Genomic DNA, 21114 nt, shown 5'->3' on the forward strand with positions numbered 1-21114 from the left:
TCGTTGCAAACAGATGTTATTCTTTGCCAATTTGCTCCTTGATGTGTCCATATGCCAATGTCTCCTCTGTTCTTCTCTGTTGTTGTTCTATTGCACCCTTCCCAGGTATAAACGCCGATTAATGGTGGCTCTCCTCAATCCCAAAGATGTATTTCACGTAGAGCGTATGCACTATTTCATCGTCCATTAACTGCTCTTCTATCGATATTTATTTCACTCTCACGGTGCATTCATATAAGTATTACAACTGATCCTGGTGATGAATTTATTTTATTTTTTCCTGGCCCTAACAGCGGTATTTTGCTGGCATCAGCCTTCATTGCTACAATTTCTACGCCGAGTTATAGGCCAACCCCTAAATAAAGGCAATGCACCTCCCTCCAGGCGCGAGCTAGCCTACCACTGCGCCCACGTTTCCACTAAGACGAATGCCATATTCTGCTCCTCTGACTTCCTTGTCTATTTCTGTCGCTTCAAAGCCCTTCTCTTCGACTAGCTTCATCTCATGGTTTACATTTACCGCGTTTCTCTCGACCTTTCTGTTGCGTCCTCGCAATTTCGGTATTTTCCACTTTACGCTCTGCATTTACGATGCTATTTCCCGCATTACCCTCGCTCGCTGCGTTAATATTTGAGGTTTCTGCTGCACGGCCTTTCAAAACAATTTTTCGGCTTGCCGTTACCGTTAACAGCTGACGCCAACATTCTCCGGCAATTTTGTTTCGTCTGTGGTAGAACTGCGTTTTTTCTCCTCCCTGGAAGTGTCCCAACTTACATTTACCATCTCAGTCTACCCGCTACAGCACGCTTCCGGCTCCCCGTCTCAAGTTACAGTCACCGGCGATAAGGAGCTTTGTTACCTCTTTCCGACTTTCCTCCATCTGCTACCGCTAGAGTTATCGGATCTGTTTTCAGTGTACCGCGGTCCTTGCCACCGCACAGCCGAGATTAAAAATGGTCGGCAGAGACACTTAATACTGTTTACGCGTGAGAAGGCGTTAATCAGCCGGCTAACTTTGTGAACGCCCCCGCAGGGGCATCTGCTTCATGCAGATGTTGGTCAGTTGCGACACCACGGGCTCCTGAGCCTCTGGAGGGCATCCCCGCAGGGGGATGACAGTGAGCAGTGCGTCACCACAGACCCGAGCACCCGCGCTTAGCCGTGCGTGGCATAGCCGTGTAAGGGGAAACGGGGTTCCTGGTGGGTGAGCCGATGCCGAGCGTTTGGACCTTTGAGGCCCCTCGGAGGAGGCAACACACCACTTTGGTCCCAGCTTCCTGCAGACGGCACCTCCGGCCGGACCCGACCGGGGGAAATCGGCAGTCGCCTTTTCATATCTTCTCCTCCAGCCGCCGCGGTGGCTTAGTGGTTATGGCGCTCGGCTGCTGGCCCGAAAGATGCGTGTTCGATCTCGGCCGCGTCGGTCGAATTTTGATGGAGGCGAAATTCTAGAGGCTCGGTTACTGTACGATGTCAGTGCACGTTAAAAAACCCCAAGTGGTCGAAATTTGCACAGTCCTTCATTACGGCGTCCCTCATAGCCGGAGTCGCTTTGGGACATTAAACACGCACAGGACAAAATAAATGAAAAACGTCCTCCCCTCCATCTTTAACTTTCATATCTCTTCCTTACAGCTGTCCTGTCTCCTGCCCCTTTCTTGGTTTTTCTTTTTTCCCTGGCGGCTAGGGATAACCTTGTGTGGCGAACTACTCTGGGTTTCGTCATACTTGGTTATAGTGGAGGTGAACAGCTGCCGCAGGCAGGACTTGCTTGCAAGTTCCTGCCCCGTCCCCTAGCTGGGCTCCATGGTGGGCGGCTGGCACCATGGCCGAACAACGCACATATTCCATGGCTCCTTCGCTTTAACAAAATGATTACCCTATCAAAACAGTGCGGAACAAAGTAAACAATCAGTTTGTGCAGGAAACAAAAGAAGTCTTCGCGAAATATCACGTGGTCCACAGCGAAGTCCTCAAAAGCCAGCTAGAAAAACATCCCCATTCATAGTTGCAAAGTGTCTTGAAACTGCCTTGGGTTCTGGTTACAAGTTGACGAAACTAGCTATCGAAGACTTGCTCCCAGAAATACGTGACAAAGTTCAGGTAACTAAACTTTCCAATATTCTTGCATTTGGGGACATTCGTGTCTCTGTCATACCCCACAGGCCACTAAATACTGTCCGCGGTGTGATCTCTGAAATTGATTTGTTGAATCTGACCGAAGAATAAATGCATGATGCTTTGGCCGATCAAAATGTCACCAAAGTTGGACGACTCAAAATAACAAAGGAAAACAGAGAAATCTCAACGAAGCGCATTAAACTTATTTTCACTTGCTGCACACTCCCAGAATCGATTGAAGTTGGGTACACAAAGATTGCTGTCAGACCGTACATTCCCTACCCCAGACGTTGTTTTAATTTTCAAAGATTTGGCTATGGTTCTCAGAGTTGCCGAGGCGGCAAAACCTGCGCGAAAGGCGCTTCAAGGTACGTCTCTGAAAACTGCGAAGCAGCATTCCGCTGCGCCAACTGCGAGGGCGAACACCCAGCATACTCCAGGTCTTGCCCATCGTGGAAGGAAGAAACAAGAAATAATAACGCTGTAAAGAAAAGAAAAGATTTCATTCAGGGAGGCAAGACAACGTATCCAAATGAGAGGAAAGTTTTCTCTCATTCTACACACAAGCTTTGCCGAGTGGTGTGACGGGGCGACGCATCACACCGGCCTCTGGCACCTGCCTAGACCTCATGTTGTGAGGCTGTGGCAAGGCCATCCTCATCTTATGTGGAAGCAGCTAATACTACTCCACCACATCCAAAGCAGCTCATGCTGCCTCTCCAGGCAGCGGGCTAAAAGACCTCTGCCCACAAGGCGAGGTCTCACAAATACCCACGTGCAGCCTGAACGATCGTCCATAACCTCTGAAGAAGTGATGGACGCGAGCCAGGGTAGCTCCATGTCACAGGTACGGCGGAATTCCCTGGATCGACACAAAAGAGACAAGCCCCGATTCCCGGGGCCAAACCAAACCTAGCTTCTTACCCCACGTGCATAAAATAAGATGGCATTCATAATACATTGAAATCGCAAGGGACTTTCAAATAAACTTCATTCTTCCCTGTGGCTTTGTGCTTGCAGGAAACCAACCTAGATCCCCACCATACAAATGTACCGAAAAAATATAACGTATTCCGCCATGACCGAGGGCACGCAAACAGGGGTAGCCATCATCGTGCAGAACGCTATAGCAGCCCATGAAGTGAAACTTGCAACTAAATTAGACGCTGTAGCAGCCACTCTGCTTACAAACAAAATTCTTACAGTGTGTTCTGTGTACGTCGAGCCGAACCGAAAAGTAACTATAAATGAGTTGGAGAGCCTTTTAGAGCAACTACCAGAGCATTTTCCGGTAGTCGGCGATTTCAACGCACATTAACCTTTCAGGAGAAACGAAAAAACAGATACCAGTGGCCAAATAATAGGGGATTTATTCTAAACAGTAGTATTTGTTTGTTAACTCTGGTAAACTCACTTTTTTTGCCCCAACCTCGAGAAAAATGAGCGGCTTAGATTTGTCTTTTAGTTCACCAGGCATTTTTTGCGATTTTAATTGGAATGTCATCGACAACCCTTATAGTAGCCATCACCTCCCTGAACTAATCAGCTCAACATCAGCACCACAAGTCATCCCAACAAAACCGCGACGTTGGACGCTTCATCTAGCAGACTGGCAGCTTTTTATTGCAGAAGCTTGTTCAGAAAAAGAATTTTAGATAATCTTAACACCTATGAGATAAATGAGAAATTCACAAATTGTATTATAGCTGCCGCACAGTTAGCTATACCTAAATCCTCTGAAGTGGTGCGACAAAAGCACAAAATGTGTTGAACAGAAGAGTGCAAGAAAGCAAAAAATACAACAAAACAAAGCATGGGGTATTTTTCGTATGTACTCGACACAGGAAAACCTAAATTTAAAAAAGCGAGAGCTAAAGCCTGGTTTGTTCGTCGTAACGCCGAGAAAGAATCGTGGAAAAGTAACATCTCATCTATAAGCATCCAGATCACATAAAACAAAAATGTGGGAGTAGGTCCAGAAATTAAATGGAAGCTTCTCACCGTTCACAGTTCCTCTTTTGACAGCACCTGGTTCAGAGACAACTATAATGGAACAGGCAGATATATTATGGGAGCACTTCGCTGCAGTTTCGAGTTCCCCCCACTAAACGCACACTATTTGAAAGTACAACAATCGCTTAAAAACAATACCTACAAAGCACCGGCAGCCAAAATGAACAATACAGTAGTCTCATCACACTCACAGAAATTAACAGAGTACTCTCTGCCGGAAAATAAACTGCTCCCGAGCCTGTTGAAATACACTATTCAAAACTGGCGCATCTTTCGCAGCTACTGTTGAGGCACTTTTGAAATTTTTTAACAAAATATTAATTCTAGGTAAAATGCCTGAGATTTGGAAGAAAGCCATTATTGTACCGTTTCTTAATCCTGGAAAGCCACCAACCTCCCATAGCAGTTACAGAACCATAGCTCTTACCAGTTGCCTAGCAAAATCCTTTGAAAATGTCCTGAATATCAGATTAAATTTTGTCCTTCAATCTTGTGAACTTCTTGACGGCCATCAGTGCGGCTTGAAAAAAGGATGCTCCACTACAGATCACCTGGTTTGCCTTGAAAATACTATCCGTGAAGCTTTATACACAAACAAGACTGGCAAGCGATACAAAATGGACGTTTGGGATTATTCGCGACCTTGCTGTACTTGGCATCCATGGCAGGATGTTAAACTGACTAAACGATTTCTTGTCGAACCGGTAATGTCAAGTACGCCTGGGATCAATCCTTTCCAGGAAATTCGTTTGAAGAAAACTGGCTTCCTCAGGGGTGTATTTAAAGCGCTACTCTCTTTGTTCTAAAGATGAATTCTATTAACAAAATAAATACGAAGTCCATTATGTACTCAGTAAATGTGGATGATCTCCAAATAGCCTGCACGTCCTCCAACGCACCAACATGTGTGCGACAAATACACCTGACAATAAACAAACTGCAGACATGGGCATACAAAAATGGTTTCCAGTTATCCACAAAGCAAATAGTGAGTGTTCTTTTCTCACTAAAGCTAGACCTACAACCCAACCCCACCTTACATCTAAACAACACCGAACTACTTGCAAAAAATGAAATAAAAATTCTAGGCATTATTTTCGACAAAAAATTAACATTCTTACCTCACATCAATCCTCTCAAAAAGAAAGTCTCCCGATCCTTGAACATACTTAAAGTACTTTCCCGAAAACACTGCGATTACGATAGGACCTTAGATTATGGGTGTATAGTTTATGGGTCAGCGAGACCATCGTATCTTAAACGACTGGATCCGATACATGATTTAGGTTTGCGTCTTTCCACTGGTGCATACAGGACGTCACCCGTAAACATCCTTGAAGGTATTGGTGAGCGCTATCAAAATACGGAAAGGGACGAACGCATAGGACAAAACGCTTTTTTAACAACTGTTTATTCTCTGAAGAAACACGGCTATACACACTTATTGACGTCAAATCATACACAGAATAGGGAAGAGCGCACGGCGCTGACAAGAGCGATATGAAGGGGAAAAAAGATATATGTGAAGGGAGCTAACAGTCACCGAAACCAAGGTGCACAGGGGAATGTTTAATTTTTTTTAATGTGTAGTGCTGATCAGTGGGATAATACCTCGATTAATCTATCGCTTAAAGAAAATTACTTATAAAGTAGCAGAAAAAACAACCATGCCGCCGGTGGGATGCGAACCCACGACCTCCGAATATCGCGTCCGGGGCTCTTACCAACTGAGCTACGGCGACGGCTGTCCAATGTGCTGCTCTCGTGGGTATTTATGTTTTTTGGGTGTAATCGAAAAGTGAGAGTGTTCACCAGCGCCACCCTCGTCCATAGAGGCGGACGTAGCATGTCCTGTATTACCGCGAGTGTGACGTGGAACGTCATCTAACGGTGAGGGCGGAAACTGTGCGAGAGCCCGCTTATGCTGCGAGAGCCCCTGTGCACCTTGGTTTCGGTGACTGTTAGCTGCCTTCATATGTTTATCAAACGAGCCCCTAATTTCCTTAACTTTGTCTGCTAATAGCTTAACGAGGGTCTCGGTTCTGGCAATCTTGATGCCATAGGTAGCATAAGAGGGCTCTCGCACAGTTTCCGCCCTCATCGTTAGATGACGTTCCACGTCCTACTCGCGGTAATACAGGACGTGCTACGTCCGCCGCTATGGACGACGGTGGCGCTGGTGAACACTCTCACTGTTCGTTTACACCCAATAAACATAAATACCCACGAGAGCAGCAGATTGGACAGCCGTCGCCGTAGCTCAGTTGGTAAGAGCACCGGATGCGATGTTCGCAGGTCGTGGGTTCGGATCCCACCGGTGGCATGGTTGTTTTTTCTGCCGCTTTATAAGCAATTTTCTTTAAGCGATAGATTAATCCAAGTATTATTATCCCACTGGTCAGCACTACACATTAAAAAAAATTAAACATTCCCCTGTGCACCTTGGTTTCGGTGACTGTTAGTTCCCTTCCTATGTTTATCAAACGAGCCCCTCATTTCCTTAACTTTGTCTGCTAATATATATATATATATATATATATATATATATATATATATATATATATATATATATATATATATATATATATAACGATCAACATGTGCTTTTACAACCGCCGAAGATTACTATTCTTGAAGTAGCTTAATTCAGTGCTCCCTAACATCATCGAAGGGGAGCTGACGCATTGCTTATCTGCAGCAACATGCATAGCGAAAGCTTCGATAATTTCGCGTTCCCGCCTTTTTCTGGCCCGACCTATTACCTTGGTGTTTTTTAGCATCCGGGTGCATTTGCAGTGTGCGCATTGTGCTGCAATATTCCCGGATTTTGCAACTTGTTCGCATAATCTTTCGTGCTCTCTGAGCCTCTTGTTGAGGCATCTACCCGTTTGCCCTACGCAGGTTCGTTGACAGCTAAGCGCAATGCTGCAAATGACGTTTTCTTCACACTCTACATAGGTGATGTGTTTGACGTTGCATCCAGGTTTCTTTTTGTGGTCTTCATTCTTGTTGACCTTTTTGCACATTCCAATGAGCTTAATGGGAGCGGAAAAAAATCACCTCAACTCCGTGCTTGTTAGCTGTGTTCCTTATTCTGTGGGCGATGTTATGAATGTACGGCATCACAACGGGGCGTCGCTCATAGCTCGGTTTCCTAGTCTTATGGGACCCAATAAGCTCATTGGAATGCGTCAGCTCCTCTTCGGTGATGTTAGGGAGAACTGAATTAAACTACCTCAAGAATAGTTATCTTCGGCTGTTGTAAATGCACGTGTTGATCGTTAATATATATATATATATATATATATATATATATATATATATATATATATATATATATATATATATATATATATATATATATATATATATATATATACTCTTTTTTTCCTTCATATAGCTCTTGTCAGCGCCGTACGCTCTTCCCTTTTCTGTGTATGATTTGACGTTAATATGTGTGTATAGTCATTCTTCTTCAGAGAATAAACAGTTGTTAGAAAGCACTTTGTACTGTGTGTTTGTCACTTTCCGTATTTTGATAGCGTTCACCAATACCTTCAAGGATACATTTTCAACTAGCCACAGCGGTAGTTCTACTGCACTTAAACAGTGTAAATGCAGAAACGAAAGAACCATCACTTACAGTCAGAAGAACGATGCTCACGTGTTCATACATTCTAAAAATACGTTCTCAACCTAAAGACATCTGTCAACATGTAGTCAGAAAGTGTTCATCTAAAATACTCTTCAACAACAAACCGGCAAGTGCCAGGCCACTGCTCTTGCGTTTTGAAGAGATGTGCAAAAATCTCGGATTACTAGACACATTACCTGGCATTGCTGCAAGACGAGATCCACTGCCGCCATCGTACAATTTCTCTGAAATCTGTGATTTCACTAATACACTGCTCCGCAAAAAAGAAACTTCAAAACAACATGTAATACCAGAACTTCCTGCACTCGAGGGAAAATACAATAATGGCACAGCTTTTTATACAGATGGCTAAAAAACAGATGCTTACGTTATAAATGAAGTGGTACAAGGGAACTGCAGTCAAATAGTAAGGCTTCCACAGTGTGCATCAATCTTCACTGCGGAAATTACGCCGTCAATGTAGCCATTGAACGAATAGTAAAGGATAACCTCAAAAACAGTATTATTTACACAGACTGATTAAGTTTGCTTACTGCTCTTCACACAAGAAATTCAATCACTATTCTACTTGTTGATATCATGCATAACATCGTAATAGCCGCAGCTCAAAAAGAAAACATAAAATTCTGCTGGGTGCCCAGTCATATCAGAATAAAAGGCAACGAGAGAGCAGACTTATGTGCTGCTCAAGCTCGTGACAAGCAAATCAGAAAAGTAAATATACTGTTTAAAGGTTTCATTAACTTAGTTAATCGTAACATAAGAAAGAAATAGCAGTCCGCGTGGAACAACGAAGTAAACAACAAACTACACAATGTAAAACCAGTTATAATTGAATGGAAGTCCTGCGCCCACCAGGAATGTTTTAAGGAAGTGATTATCTGCCGTCTTAGTATAGGACACATGCACCTGACGCAAAATTTCCTACTGGGAAAACAATATCAACCTTTTTGCGAAGAATGCGGAGATGAAATTGCGATTAACCACATTTTATTCTCTTGTGCGAAACTGGAAAAATGTAAGGAAAAGCCCCTTACTCAATTTTATAAGGAATGCATTCATTTTCATCCTCCACTGATTTTAGGAGATGATGCAGTTGTTGATATATCATATTGTTTTAGCTTCTCCAAGGAAACGGGATTTCAGAAGAGACTCTTAATTTTTACCCACTGGTCTGTTTGAATTCTAAAACACCTCAGCCAATTTCTCACGCCTGAGAAGAAGGCTGAGGTTTTTATTTTGATTGGCTGGGAGCCTCGATATCCTTGCCCAGCCAAGGATAGCTAGTGATGTTACCCAGCCCTTTTCAAAGCTTTTACAAGTAGCCATTTCTAAAATTTGTGTATGTGTTCACTAGGTAGTATTAACGTGTGCCTCTACACCAGGGATGTTTTTTTAAATTTCTATACTATTCAACAAAAACTTTTCCAATACCTCGTGCTTGGCGCATGATGGCCTCAGTTGCTTATGTACCATAAAACCTAACACAACACTTTGTGCACGCAGTCTCTGCGCGCTTCGGCGGTATGTAACCTTATGCCACGCAACTGGCAATTTTGCCTTCCTCATCTGCACGGCTGTACGCAGCCGCCGCACTACTGATTTGCGCGCTAACTTCTTGAAATTAAATGCCGTGCTACCGCGGGCCGCGTCCGTCTTTCCCCAGCAGCTGCCATGCCAAGTTGCGTTCGCATGCGCCGACTGTCTGCATGAGTTCATTCTCAACGTTACTTTCCAAGGTACTTGCGAGTCTTACCATTCCTTGCGCAATGGTGGAGCAGGTTAAGGGATGCGCCACTGCCTTGCGATGCCGGGTGCTACTACCGGTGTTGTTTGTGCGACCTAAGTTGGGCAACCCGAGCAACCTTAAATGAAATCATTAATTTAACTCGCAGGTGGCAGTTAAGCGATGGACCACTGCCCTGGGATGGCAGGTGCGTCCACTGGTGGGACAATATGCGGCCCAGGTTGCTCAAGTAAGCCAATCAACAGCACTTTCGTCAAATGGATTCTGCAGTCTAAAAAATTCGACATCACTGCGGCAACCCGCATTGGAGTAATGCGAAGGCATTTACGCCTCCTTTCCCCTCTTTACCCCTTTATGGTTCTCTTTGCCTCTCTTTACTTCTCTTTGCCTCTCCTTGCCCCTCTTTGCTTCTCTTTGCCTCTCTTTACGTGTAGTCTGGACGTTGAATCTGCACTATGCGATGGCACAGACGGCTTAAGCATGATGCCACACGCACAAACAACACGCAGTTAAGCACCACGGAATCAGCGCGCGAAGACAGCATCTGCACGCGGCAACGGCGAGAAAGCGACTGCTGTACAAGCGGCGCGCCGAAGCGGAAGGGGCCGTGTGCTCATTTCAAGTTGTTCTTTGGCGCGCCGTCGCTCCGTGTGTCTCACGTGATCATGAAGTATACTCATTTCACGTTTGGCGTGGCATCGCTCCGAGCCGCACCGTTGCACCATTAATTCTCCTTAATTCACCCTTAATTAACCAGAATTCACCACAACATCAATAATTCCCGTTAATTCACCCTTAATTAACCAGAATTCACCACAACATTAATAATTTACCCTTAATTCACCTTAATTTACGCTTAGCACTTTGCAATATTTATTATTAATTGAATGAATTTTGATTAACTGCGCATTTTCCCTCTTTTCGTATCAGTATTCATTTCAGGCGTTCAAATTTGTCGCCACGCGTTGGCTCCGCCTACAGTTCCGGCATTTTCAAGTATGGCGCCACTTTTTCTCTGGCACCGCACACTTTTGGACATTTTTTGCTTAAATAATTAACTATTATTCCGCTTTTGAATTTTTTGTTTGCGCAGCATCCTCACACCAACCCCTTTCGATTACAACCACTCGTTTGACGCTACCTCTTCTGAGTTCCCCACAACTGCTGCGGAAACGTTTTTACTGACACAACCTTGTCAGCATAGCGTAGTAAAGGCTTCGCTTTAAAAAACAGCAACCAATAACAACAAGCACAAGCACATTGATATGCATCTTCGTAACAAATCTGCCGACCCATGAGACCTTTGCAGGCGGGTGAGCTGAAACTACAAGTGACCGCTTGCGCACCTTCATGTTTACTAAGCTGCCCAGATTGAACTCTGCTACACAAACGATGTTCCGCATACGAAGCAGATATCAATGAAAGAACATTAGATAATTTTCAGAAGACTATAATGGAGACAAACTGGGATGCCTTGTACAGGTTAAACGCGGAAAATGGCGCCTTCAACGAATTACTAAAACTCTTCATTTTTGCCTACTCCCAGTCTTGCGGTTCCCATCGTGAAGGCTACGAAATCTCGTAAGCCCTGGATACCAAAATATTGCATAGATATTATAAAAAAGAAAGACAAATTATATACAAAGTTTCTTAAAGCAAGGAATACAAAGGACTTGAACAAATTTAAGAAGAATAGAAACAAGACAAATTCACTCCTAAACAATACTAAGTGAAATTACTTGTATATTTCTATCGAACTAGGTAGCAACAAAAAACCCCATGTAATGTGGAAGAAGTTAGATGAACTGTTCAACTGTTTTCTAGTTCATAAAGGCCCCCGTGAAATGACAATAAATGGTAATGTTTTGTGGGATAACGATTTAGCCGAAGGTTTTCATCACTTTTTTTTATAAACTTGTTTTCAAGTTCAAATTCTTGCCGCCCTAAGAAGCAATGAAAACTGTCGAAAGGAACCAAAATATTTTTTCCTAGATCAAAATTGTGAAAGTGAAATCTACACATTGCTTAGCTCGCTCTGCAACAGCCGCGCCATAGACATAGATAACATTTAAATCATCATCATCATCATCATCATCATCATCATCATCATCATCATCATCATCATCATCATCATCATCATCAGCCCTACTACACCCACTGCCGGGCAAAGGCCTCTCCCATGTCTCTCCAATTAACCCTATCCTTTGCCAGCTGCATCCACCCTTTGCCTGCAAACTTCTTAATCTCATCCGCCCATCTAACCTTCTGCCGCCCCCTGCTACGCTTACTTTCTCTTGGAACCCACTCCGTTACCCTTAAAGACCAGCGGTTATCTTGCCTTCGCATTACATGCCCTGCCCAAGCCCATTTCTTTTTCTTGATTTCGACTAGGATGTCATTAACCCGTGTTTGTTCCCTCACCCACTCTGCCCGCTTCCGATCTCTTAACGTTACACCTATCATTTTTCTTTCCATGGCTCGCTGCGTTGTCCTTAACTTAAGCTGAACTCTTTTCGTTAGCCTCCACGTTTCTGCCCCATTGGTGAGTACCGGTAAGATTATGCTGTTGTACACTTTCCTCTTGAGGGAAATTGGTAAACTGCCACTCATGATCTGCGAGAATTTGCCATATGCGCTCCACCCCATTCTTATCCTTCTAGTTATCTCCCTCTCATGATCCGGATCAGCTGTCACTTCCTGCCCTAAGTAGATGTATTCCGGCACAATTTCTAGGCTCTCGCTGCCAATTGTGAACTGTTGTTCCCTTGCTAGGCTGTTGAACATTACCTTGGTTTTCTGCATGTTAATTTTTAGACCCATCGATCTGCTCTGCCTGTCTAACTCGTTGATCATGATTTGCAGTTCACCTCCTGAGTGACTCAGCAAGGCAATGTCATCAGTAAATCTCAGATTATTTAGGTATTCTCCATTTATTCTTATTCCCAACTGTTCCCAATTCAGGCCTCGAAATACCTCCTGCAAACATGCGGTGAACAGCATTGGCGAGATCGTGTCTCCTTGCCTGACGCCCTTCCTTATTGGAATTTTATTGCTGACTTTATGGAGGACTATAGTAGCTGTGCAGTTGCTATATATATCTTCTAGTATTTTGACATAAGGCTCTTCTACCCCCTGATTACGCAATGCCTGTATGACTGCTGAGGTTTCCACTGAGTCGAATGCTTTCTCGTAATCAATGAAAGCTATATATAGAGGTTGGGTATATTCTGCGCATTTCTCTATCACCTGATTGATGGTGTGAATATGATCTATTGTAGAATATCCTTTACGAAAGCCTGCCTGATCATTTGGTTGATTAATGTCTAAAGTTGCCCTGACTCTATTAGCGATTACCTTAGTAAATACTTTGTAGGCAACGGATAGTAAGCTGATCGGCCTGTAATTTTTCAAGTCCTTGGCGTCTCCCTTCTTATGAATTAAGATAATGTTTGCATTCTTCCACGCTTCTGGTACAGTCGAGGTCATAAGGCATTGCGTATACAGGGTGGCTAGTTTTTCTAGCACGATGTCCCCTCCATCCTTCAACAGATCTGCTGTTACCTGATCCTTCCCAGCTGCTTTTCCCCTTTTCATTGCTTGTAAGGCTTTCTTTACTTCATCTTTCGTTACTGGCGGGATGACGCAGTGCTGTGCACTGCTGTCTTTCTCATTAGCGTTCTGATTACATTGGCTACTGTACAGGTCTGTGTAGAACTCTTCGGCTACGTTAACTATCTTATCCATATTGCTAATGACATTGCCCTGCTTGTCTCTTAATGCATACATCTGGTTTTTACCTATGCCTAGTTTCCTCTTCACTGTTTTTAGGCTACCTCCGTTCTTTAGAGCATGCTCGATTCTCTCCATATTAAACTTCCTTAAGTCGGCTACCTTGCGCTTATTTATTAACTTTGATAGCTCCGTTAGTTCTATTCTATCGGTAATGTTAGATGCCTTCATGTTTTGGCGCTTCTTAATCAGATCTTTCGTCACCTGAGATAGCTTCCCGGTATCTTTTCGAACTGTCCTACCGCCTACTTCTACTGCGCACTCCGTAATTATTGATGTCAGGTTATCGTGCATTGAATGAACATCAAGATCATCTTCCTCAGTTAAAGCCGAGTATCTGTTTTGCAGCGCTATCCTAAACTCCTGTGCTTTCCCTCTTACGGCAACTCGTTAATGGTCTTCTTCGCTAGCTTCTTCCGTTCCCTCTTCAAGTCTAGGCTAATTCTAGACCTTACCATTCTATGGTCGCTGCAACGCACCCTTTCGAGGACGGCCACATCATGAATGATGCCAGGTTTAGCGCATAGTATGAAGTCTATTTCATTTTTAATCTCACCATTGGGGCTCTTCCAGGTCCACTTCCTGTTTTCTCGTTTGCGGAAGAAGGTATTCATGATCCGTAAATTATTTCTATCCGCGAATTAGACTAATAACTCTCCCCTGCTATTTCTAGAGCCTATCCCATAGTCACCTACCGCGTGGTCGTCAGCCTGCTTCTTGCCCACCTTCGCATTGAAGTCGCCCATCAGTACAGTGTACTGCGATTTTACTCTATTCATTGCTGATTCTACGTCCTCATAGAAGCTTTCAACGGTCTGGTCATCATGGCTGGATGTGGGTGCGTAGGCCTGCACCACTTTCAGCTTGTACCTCCTATTCAGCCTAATTACTATAGCTGCTACCCTCTCGTTAATACTGTAGAACTCCTCTACGTTGCCAGCTATATCCTTATTAATGAGGAAACCCACACCTAGTTCTCGTCTACCCTCTAACCCGCGATAGCACAGTATGTATCCGTCCTTTAGTACTGTATACGCCTCACCTGTCTTCCTAACTTCGCTAAGCCCTATCACATCCCATTTAATTCCCGCTAGTTCCTCGAACAGCACTGCTAGGCTAGCCTCACTAGCTAAAGTTCTAGCGTTAAACGTTGCCAGGTTCAGATTCCAATGGCGGCCTGTCCGGAGCCAGAGATTCTTAGCACCCTCCGCTGCGTCACAGGTCTGACCGCCGCCGTGGTCAGTTGCTCTGCAGCCGCTGGGGACTGAGGGCCGAGAGTTAATTGGTTTGATCATAGAAGGTTGTGGCCAAGTACTACACCAGGGTGGCCAAATCCTGCTCTGGTGAGAGAGTGCGTTGTCGGTTCTGGTCACCGAGATAAGGCCGCACTCCAGGCCTGGTTATGCAATTCCATCGACACGCGGATTTTTTTTTTTTAAACCCGGTGGAGAATTGCGCGGCACCAGGATTTGAGCCCCGGTCCTCTTGCACGCGAGGCGGATGTTCTACCTCTACGCCATCGCTGCAGCTAAATTTCAATAGGCCCTGTTAAATATGCTCTTGATATATTATCACTAGTATATTTCATATGCAATCTCGCACCGTGAGCAGGTATTTTCTGGAGAAAAGGCAAATTTCTAAAGTTATTAAGGTATTCAATTTGCTGACAAAAATTACCTAATTACCGCCCAATTTCAATTTTGCCTGCTCTTCAAAAGGCTTAGAATAAATAATACACACGAAAATAACCTCGTCAGTAACTCTCATTCGTAATGGCCGACCACCCGAGCAGGCTCTTCTAGCGAAAAAAGAAATAATCTTAAAAGCGTTTAAGGAAATAGATTTAAGCGGTTTAACGTCTCAAAGCACCTCCGGCCACGAGGGATGCCGTAGTGAAAGGCTCCGGAAATTTCGACCCCCTGGGGTTTTTTAACGTGCAACGACATCGCACAGTACACGGGCCTCTAGAATTTCGCCCCATCGAAATTCGACCACCGCGGCCGGGATCTAACCCGCGTCTTTCGGGTCAGCAGCCGAGTGTCATAAAGTCACTGGAACGACTTTAGAGTGTCATAACCACTGAGCCATCGCGGCGGCTTGTTTAAGGAAATCAAAAAAGCAGCCGGCCTTTATATTGATTTTTCGAAGGAATTCGATCGCATATACCACCCAACACTATTAGAAAAATTAGAATTGTAAGGCGTACGAGGAACCTCTCTGGAATTAATAACCTCATGCTTGCAGCATAAAAAGCAATGTGTACCAAGAGAAAGGAACGTGTCCACCTACAAAACATTTATTGATGGTGTTCCTCAAGGGAGCATTATGGGACCCTTATTATTCAGTTTATATACTTCAGTTTGTAGCTCATAACTATGATGACCTAATGGACAAGGCTAACGACACACTCTCCCGTCTAAGTGTCTGGACAGCTCATACTGCGTTAAATATCAAGTCTAACAAAAGCAAGGCTGTTATATTCTGTCTAAAAAATAAGATCGTAATCATAAAGAAAAATCTAGTACTGAACTCTAACGTAATCGAAATTTTAAGTAGCTTCAAATCACTTGGTGTCATCCTTCATAAAAAAATGCAGTGGCATTGCAATATTGACAGCATTCTTCCAAAACTTGCACAAGTATTAGGGCTAATGTATAGGCACAGAACTATTCTTCTACTCAATATTAAAAAACTTCTACATAAATCGTTATTGTGTTCACAGGTACAATACTGTCACCTTGTCTAGGGTACCACGTCCCTGGGTAATCTTGAAGAAATCTTTATTCTCCAAAAAAGGCTATACGATGCATATTTCTATTAAATAGAGAACAAAGCACCACCAACTATTTCATAACTTTAAATGCATTGAAAATCTTTTCCTTGTACAGCTTTCACTTATTATCGCGCTTTAAGAAGGAAGTATGAAATAATATGAAACAGCTGCGAACTTGGCCTCATCAACTAGAAATAACCAGACGTATAACACGCAATAATTTTCCATTGCATACAGAAACTATGAGAACAATTAATAAACAACATATGCTATCCTATCCACTTCCAAAACACCTCACTATACCGCAAAACAACAACGTTCATTTAAATGTCATATCTTCAAAGGCCCTTTTTGTATATTATGTCAAATCACGTTTATATTTTTTACTCGTTTTTTCTTGGCTTTATTACTTGTGAATCGATTCCTGTTTTCTTTTCTCATAATGTTATTTTTGCATAAACATGTATTATTGTCTTTGTCAACTCCTCTTGTGCCGTGCCACGAAATAACTCTGTGAAATGAAAAACCCTGCTTGCCGATGTCTTTGTATCAGGGGTCGAGGGCCTGTCAAGCACCGTGGCTTTTTCCCTCGACTCCTTTTCATACCTGTCAGCATGAATAAAGATTATTATTATTATTATTATTATTATTATTATTATTATTATTATTATTATTATTATTATTATTATTATTATTATTATTATTATTATTATTATAAGAATATCACATGCATCCCTTAAACTGCAGAGTTTAAAATGTATGCTGATGACGCTGCCATGTCGTTTTGAGGCAATAGTTCTGATCCACTGGAACATGCCATCAACAGACCTCTGAAGTACCTAACTTCTGGGAGTGTCGAAAATTTACAACTAGACAGCAAGAAGACAAAGGTTATTAGCTTCACCCCAAAGAAATCAACTACAAAACGTGTTAGCGTCACCCTTGAAAACTAAGTAATTGATGAAATAAAAACACATGGTGTCTATTTTTATAAACATATGATAGGGACACTCACGCTAACTTATCATTTCCGAAATCTAAAGAAGCGTCAGCATATCAGCAAAACTCAGATTTTTTACGGACATCAGTTAAGCATCACTTGTATAATGCGTAATTTCGGTCACATGTAAACTGCTGTTTTTTTATATGGGGAAACACAAATTTTACAAATTTGCAGCATATTAACATCCTGCAAAAAAAAGCTGTATGTCTCGTCGCTGGGTATAGACCCGTGTGAACACACTAGAAATCTTTTTACGCAACTTAAAATACTTTCTGTACATAGCTTTCACTCTTGTTTATTAGGCAAACTGTACAAGCCATATGTACAAAACAATGAGGTCATAGTTGAAACAATTACAAACCTAAACTTAAAACAAGGTAGGTCCACACCACGGTTTACTGAAATTTGGAAAGTTCCATTCGTGCGTACAACTTTCAGGCCACAAATGTTTGAACATTCTCTACGGTCCTTGCTAAACAATCTTCATAAATAGAATATAAACGTAGAGAGCGTTAGTATCCGAACCTTGATTTTTTTTGCCCAACAAAAGTGATGGGTATGCTCGCTCAGGATTGTATAATGAAGTTCTGTTACGAATTCAAATATGTAAATTGTGGTCTAGAGTTACGGTTCAATTATTCTTTTTTTTTTTGCACCAGGAGAATCTGTATTTATTTTCAACGTGTGAGTGTCCTATATATGCTGTTTCGAATGTTAACCTGGAATCTGCTGTATGCCTTGTGAAGGGGGGCTCGAACATCGTAAAGTGATATTCTTTCACTTTTGTTCGAGCGCTTTGCGCTTCGACGGATATACACTTCAACCTTAGCCTCAATCTGCCAGATTGCGTGAGGACTCCATCTTCTATGGGTAACTTCGAGTGTTACCAAGCACACGCACATGCATGCACGCACACACACACCGGCGAGTTTTCTCGCTAAATGTAGCAGGTAAGGCTTTTGCCTTAAAACAGCGACACGAACATTTGCAGTGACTTCGTGCGGCGGGCTTCCAAAAGTTCTTGGCTTTCCTCTATGACCTGCATGCATGCGCAAGGTGTACTTCAACGAGTTAGAAATTAGAAACATTAATGCTTTCATCTTTGTTTTCCTGGGTGTCACTTGGCGATTTATCCGAAACCAGCTACCGGTTAGTTCAATTTATCTTTTATGATATCGGCGTTGCGAAGGGGGATACGTAGGGAATCAAAGATGTCATTGCAGTGCTGGGCGGAAACGTTGGGCATGGGTGGCCGCGAAGATTGCAAATTGGTTAGCGGGGAGCGGTGGATCCCTATATATGTACTCCGAAAATTTTTCTGTTACTTTAGCCGCTGCTACAGTCACCTGCCGCCGCTGGCCGCCGCTAGGTAGAGTAACTGGAGAAATGAAGAGCACTGCATTCATTTGCGCTACGCCGCCGGACTTGAAATGAATATGGGCACCGTTCCTCAACGTTGCCAGAACAGCGAGCACGAAAATCTACAGGTAATTGCCTGGAGCGGCGGCTGTCCAAAGCTTCTGGGCTTACATACCGGCGGCAGCACGCTTGACACGAACGTTCGAGCGCGTGTCTTCCACTGTGTATTCCATGTGTATTAGCTCAGCGCCGCTGTGTATCGACTGCTGGGCCCGAGGCAATGTTTGGTTGGAGACAGGGCGTGAGCTGTCTCCAAGAGCCGCAAGAGCACCGTGGAGCGTTGTCTAGCACCCAGAGCCCAGTGGCGTTAATGTCAGTGCAGGACGTGCAATCGAGCGTTCGTGTTAAGCGTGCTGTCGGTAGTGCGGTACATGCGGAAGGTGCTGCCTAAACGAGTTAGGAAAAAATTACTGTGTATTAGCTCAGCTAAACCAGGATATACAAAGCGAAAGATTGCGTTCACTGTGTTCATGGGCGTTGGCGTTGACAATGTTCTAGACGGCGATGGCTTTGAGCAAAGGAAGGGCGCATAACTGGCTCCCTGGATATGCGGATGCCTCATTCGTGCTTTGATACATGTGGCGGTGGTGAGAGAGAGATATGGCCTGAATACATTAGCGCTGACAGCGTTGTGGCTGACATGCGGCACTGCAGCAATAGCTAGACCGCAGCGCTCATTTGGTGATCAATCTCGCGATCAACCATTAACTGCATGCCGCCTCCCAGTGTGGCAGTGAGGCCGCGCTGCCTATCCAGTGTGCGGAACGCAATCAAAGCAGGCTTTTGCAGTTGGACACCAACGCCACGTAAACATGAAAGCGAAATTGAGGTCTCCACTGACCCACGGAGCCGGTTGTGCGCCTTTCCTTTCGTGAAAATGAACGGCTTTTGCAAAGTTGTCAACGCCGATGAGCTCTCCGTCACCTCACTTGTTTTGTTTGCTTTTTGAGGAAAGGAAATGGCACAGTTACCGTCTCACATATATCGGTGGACACCCGAACCGCGCCGTAAAGGAAGGGATAAAGGAAGAAGAGTAAGAAGTATACATAATTATAATTGGTTATGGGGTGGAAAGGAAATGGCGCAGTATCTGTCTCATATATCGTTGGACACCTGAACCGCGCCGTAAGGGAAGGGATAAAGGAGGGAGTGAAAGAAGAAAGGAAGAAGAGGTGCCGTAGTGGAGGGCTCCGGAATAATGTGGACCACCTGGGGATCTTTAACGTGCACTGACAGCGCACAGCACACAGGCGCCTTAGCGTTTTTTTTCATAAAAACGCAGCCGCCGCGGTCGGGTTCGAAACCGGGAACTCCGGATCAGTAGTCGAGCGCCCTAAGCACTGAGCCACCGCGGCGGGTTAGAAAGAATAATAATAATAATAATAATTGGTTTTTTGGGGAAAGGAAATGGCGCAGTATCTGTCTCATACATCGTTGGACACCTGAACCGCGCCGTAAGGGAAGGAATAAAGGAGGGAGTGAAAGAAGAAACGAATAGGTGCCGTAGTAGAGGGCTCCGGAATAATTTCGACCACCTGGGGATCTTTAACGTGCACTGACATCGCACAGCACACGGGCGCCTTAGCGTTTTTCCTCCATAAAAACGCAGCCGCCGCGGTCGGGTTCGAACCCGGGAACTCAGAAAACTGAAAATTGAAAGTTATATTTTGAGGAAAGGCGCGGCGCTGCGCAGCGGCGGCCCACCTGTGGCTCGGTACTACTAGTGGCGCATGCGCAGTAGTGACTAGGGAGCCAGAGAGAGAAAAACGTGACGTCACTCGTGCTCCGACATACGCCGGCTCGCGCGAAGCGCGGTGTTGACTAGCGTAGTGAAGCTTTTCGCTGCAAAACAGTTTTTCCAGTTTCTTCTGAGTATCCATTCTCAATATCAATAAAGCTGTCTCTGCCAACTGGCAGAAAATTATTTTGCAATTTATCATAATGATGTCACGAAGGCAGATAGACACACAGGGCACTACAGACGTGATTGGCATGCCGAGAGTGGCATGCAGCGGCCGCCATATGCCGTTCAAATCCTTAGGCGAGGAGAAGGGGATTTCGGCACACTGAAATCGTTACCAGTCACTTTAGCGGTGCCTGGGTGCGTTGATGCATCTTTCCCTAGCACCCGTCTCGGTGGCTCAGTGCTTAGGGCGCTCAACTACGGAGCCGATGTTAATAATAATAATTGGTTTTTGGGGAAAGGAAATAGCGCAGTATCTGTCTCGTATATTGTTTGGTGTCCAAACTGCATCCTAAGGGAAGGGATAAAGGAGGGAGTGAAAGAAGAAGGGAAGAGAGAGAGGTTCCGTAGTGGAGGGCTCCGGAATAATTTCGACCACCTGGGGATCTTTAACGTGCACTGACATCGCACAGCACACGGGCGCCTTAGCGTTTTTCCTCCATAAAAACGCAGCCGCCACGGTCGGGTTCGAACCCGGGAACTCCGGATCAGTAGCCGAGCGTCCTAACCACTGAGCAACCGCGGCGGGTGAGCCAAAGTTCCCGGGTTCGAATACGGCCGCGGTGGCCGCGTTTAAATGGAGGCAAAACGCAAAGGCGCTCTGCGACGTCAGTGACCCTCAAAGATCCC

The 21114-nt window shown here is 44.3% G+C and overlaps 1 protein-coding gene across 1 annotated transcript in view; it reads right to left on the bottom strand.

Annotated features, from left to right (window-relative positions):
* Positions 1-18066: 18066 nt before the first annotated feature.
* LOC144123686 (uncharacterized) overlaps positions 18067-21114 on the bottom strand; it is a 417624-nt gene continuing 414576 nt past the window's right edge. Inside the window, exon 5 of the mRNA XM_077656468.1 lies at positions 18067-18141. Within this exon, the coding sequence (XP_077512594.1) occupies positions 18067-18141 (75 nt within the window). The remainder of the gene's footprint in view (positions 18142-21114) is intronic.

This window comes from Amblyomma americanum, chromosome 3 (assembly GCF_052857255.1).
Source record: "Amblyomma americanum isolate KBUSLIRL-KWMA chromosome 3, ASM5285725v1, whole genome shotgun sequence".
NCBI classification, from domain to species: domain Eukaryota; kingdom Metazoa; phylum Arthropoda; class Arachnida; order Ixodida; family Ixodidae; genus Amblyomma; species Amblyomma americanum.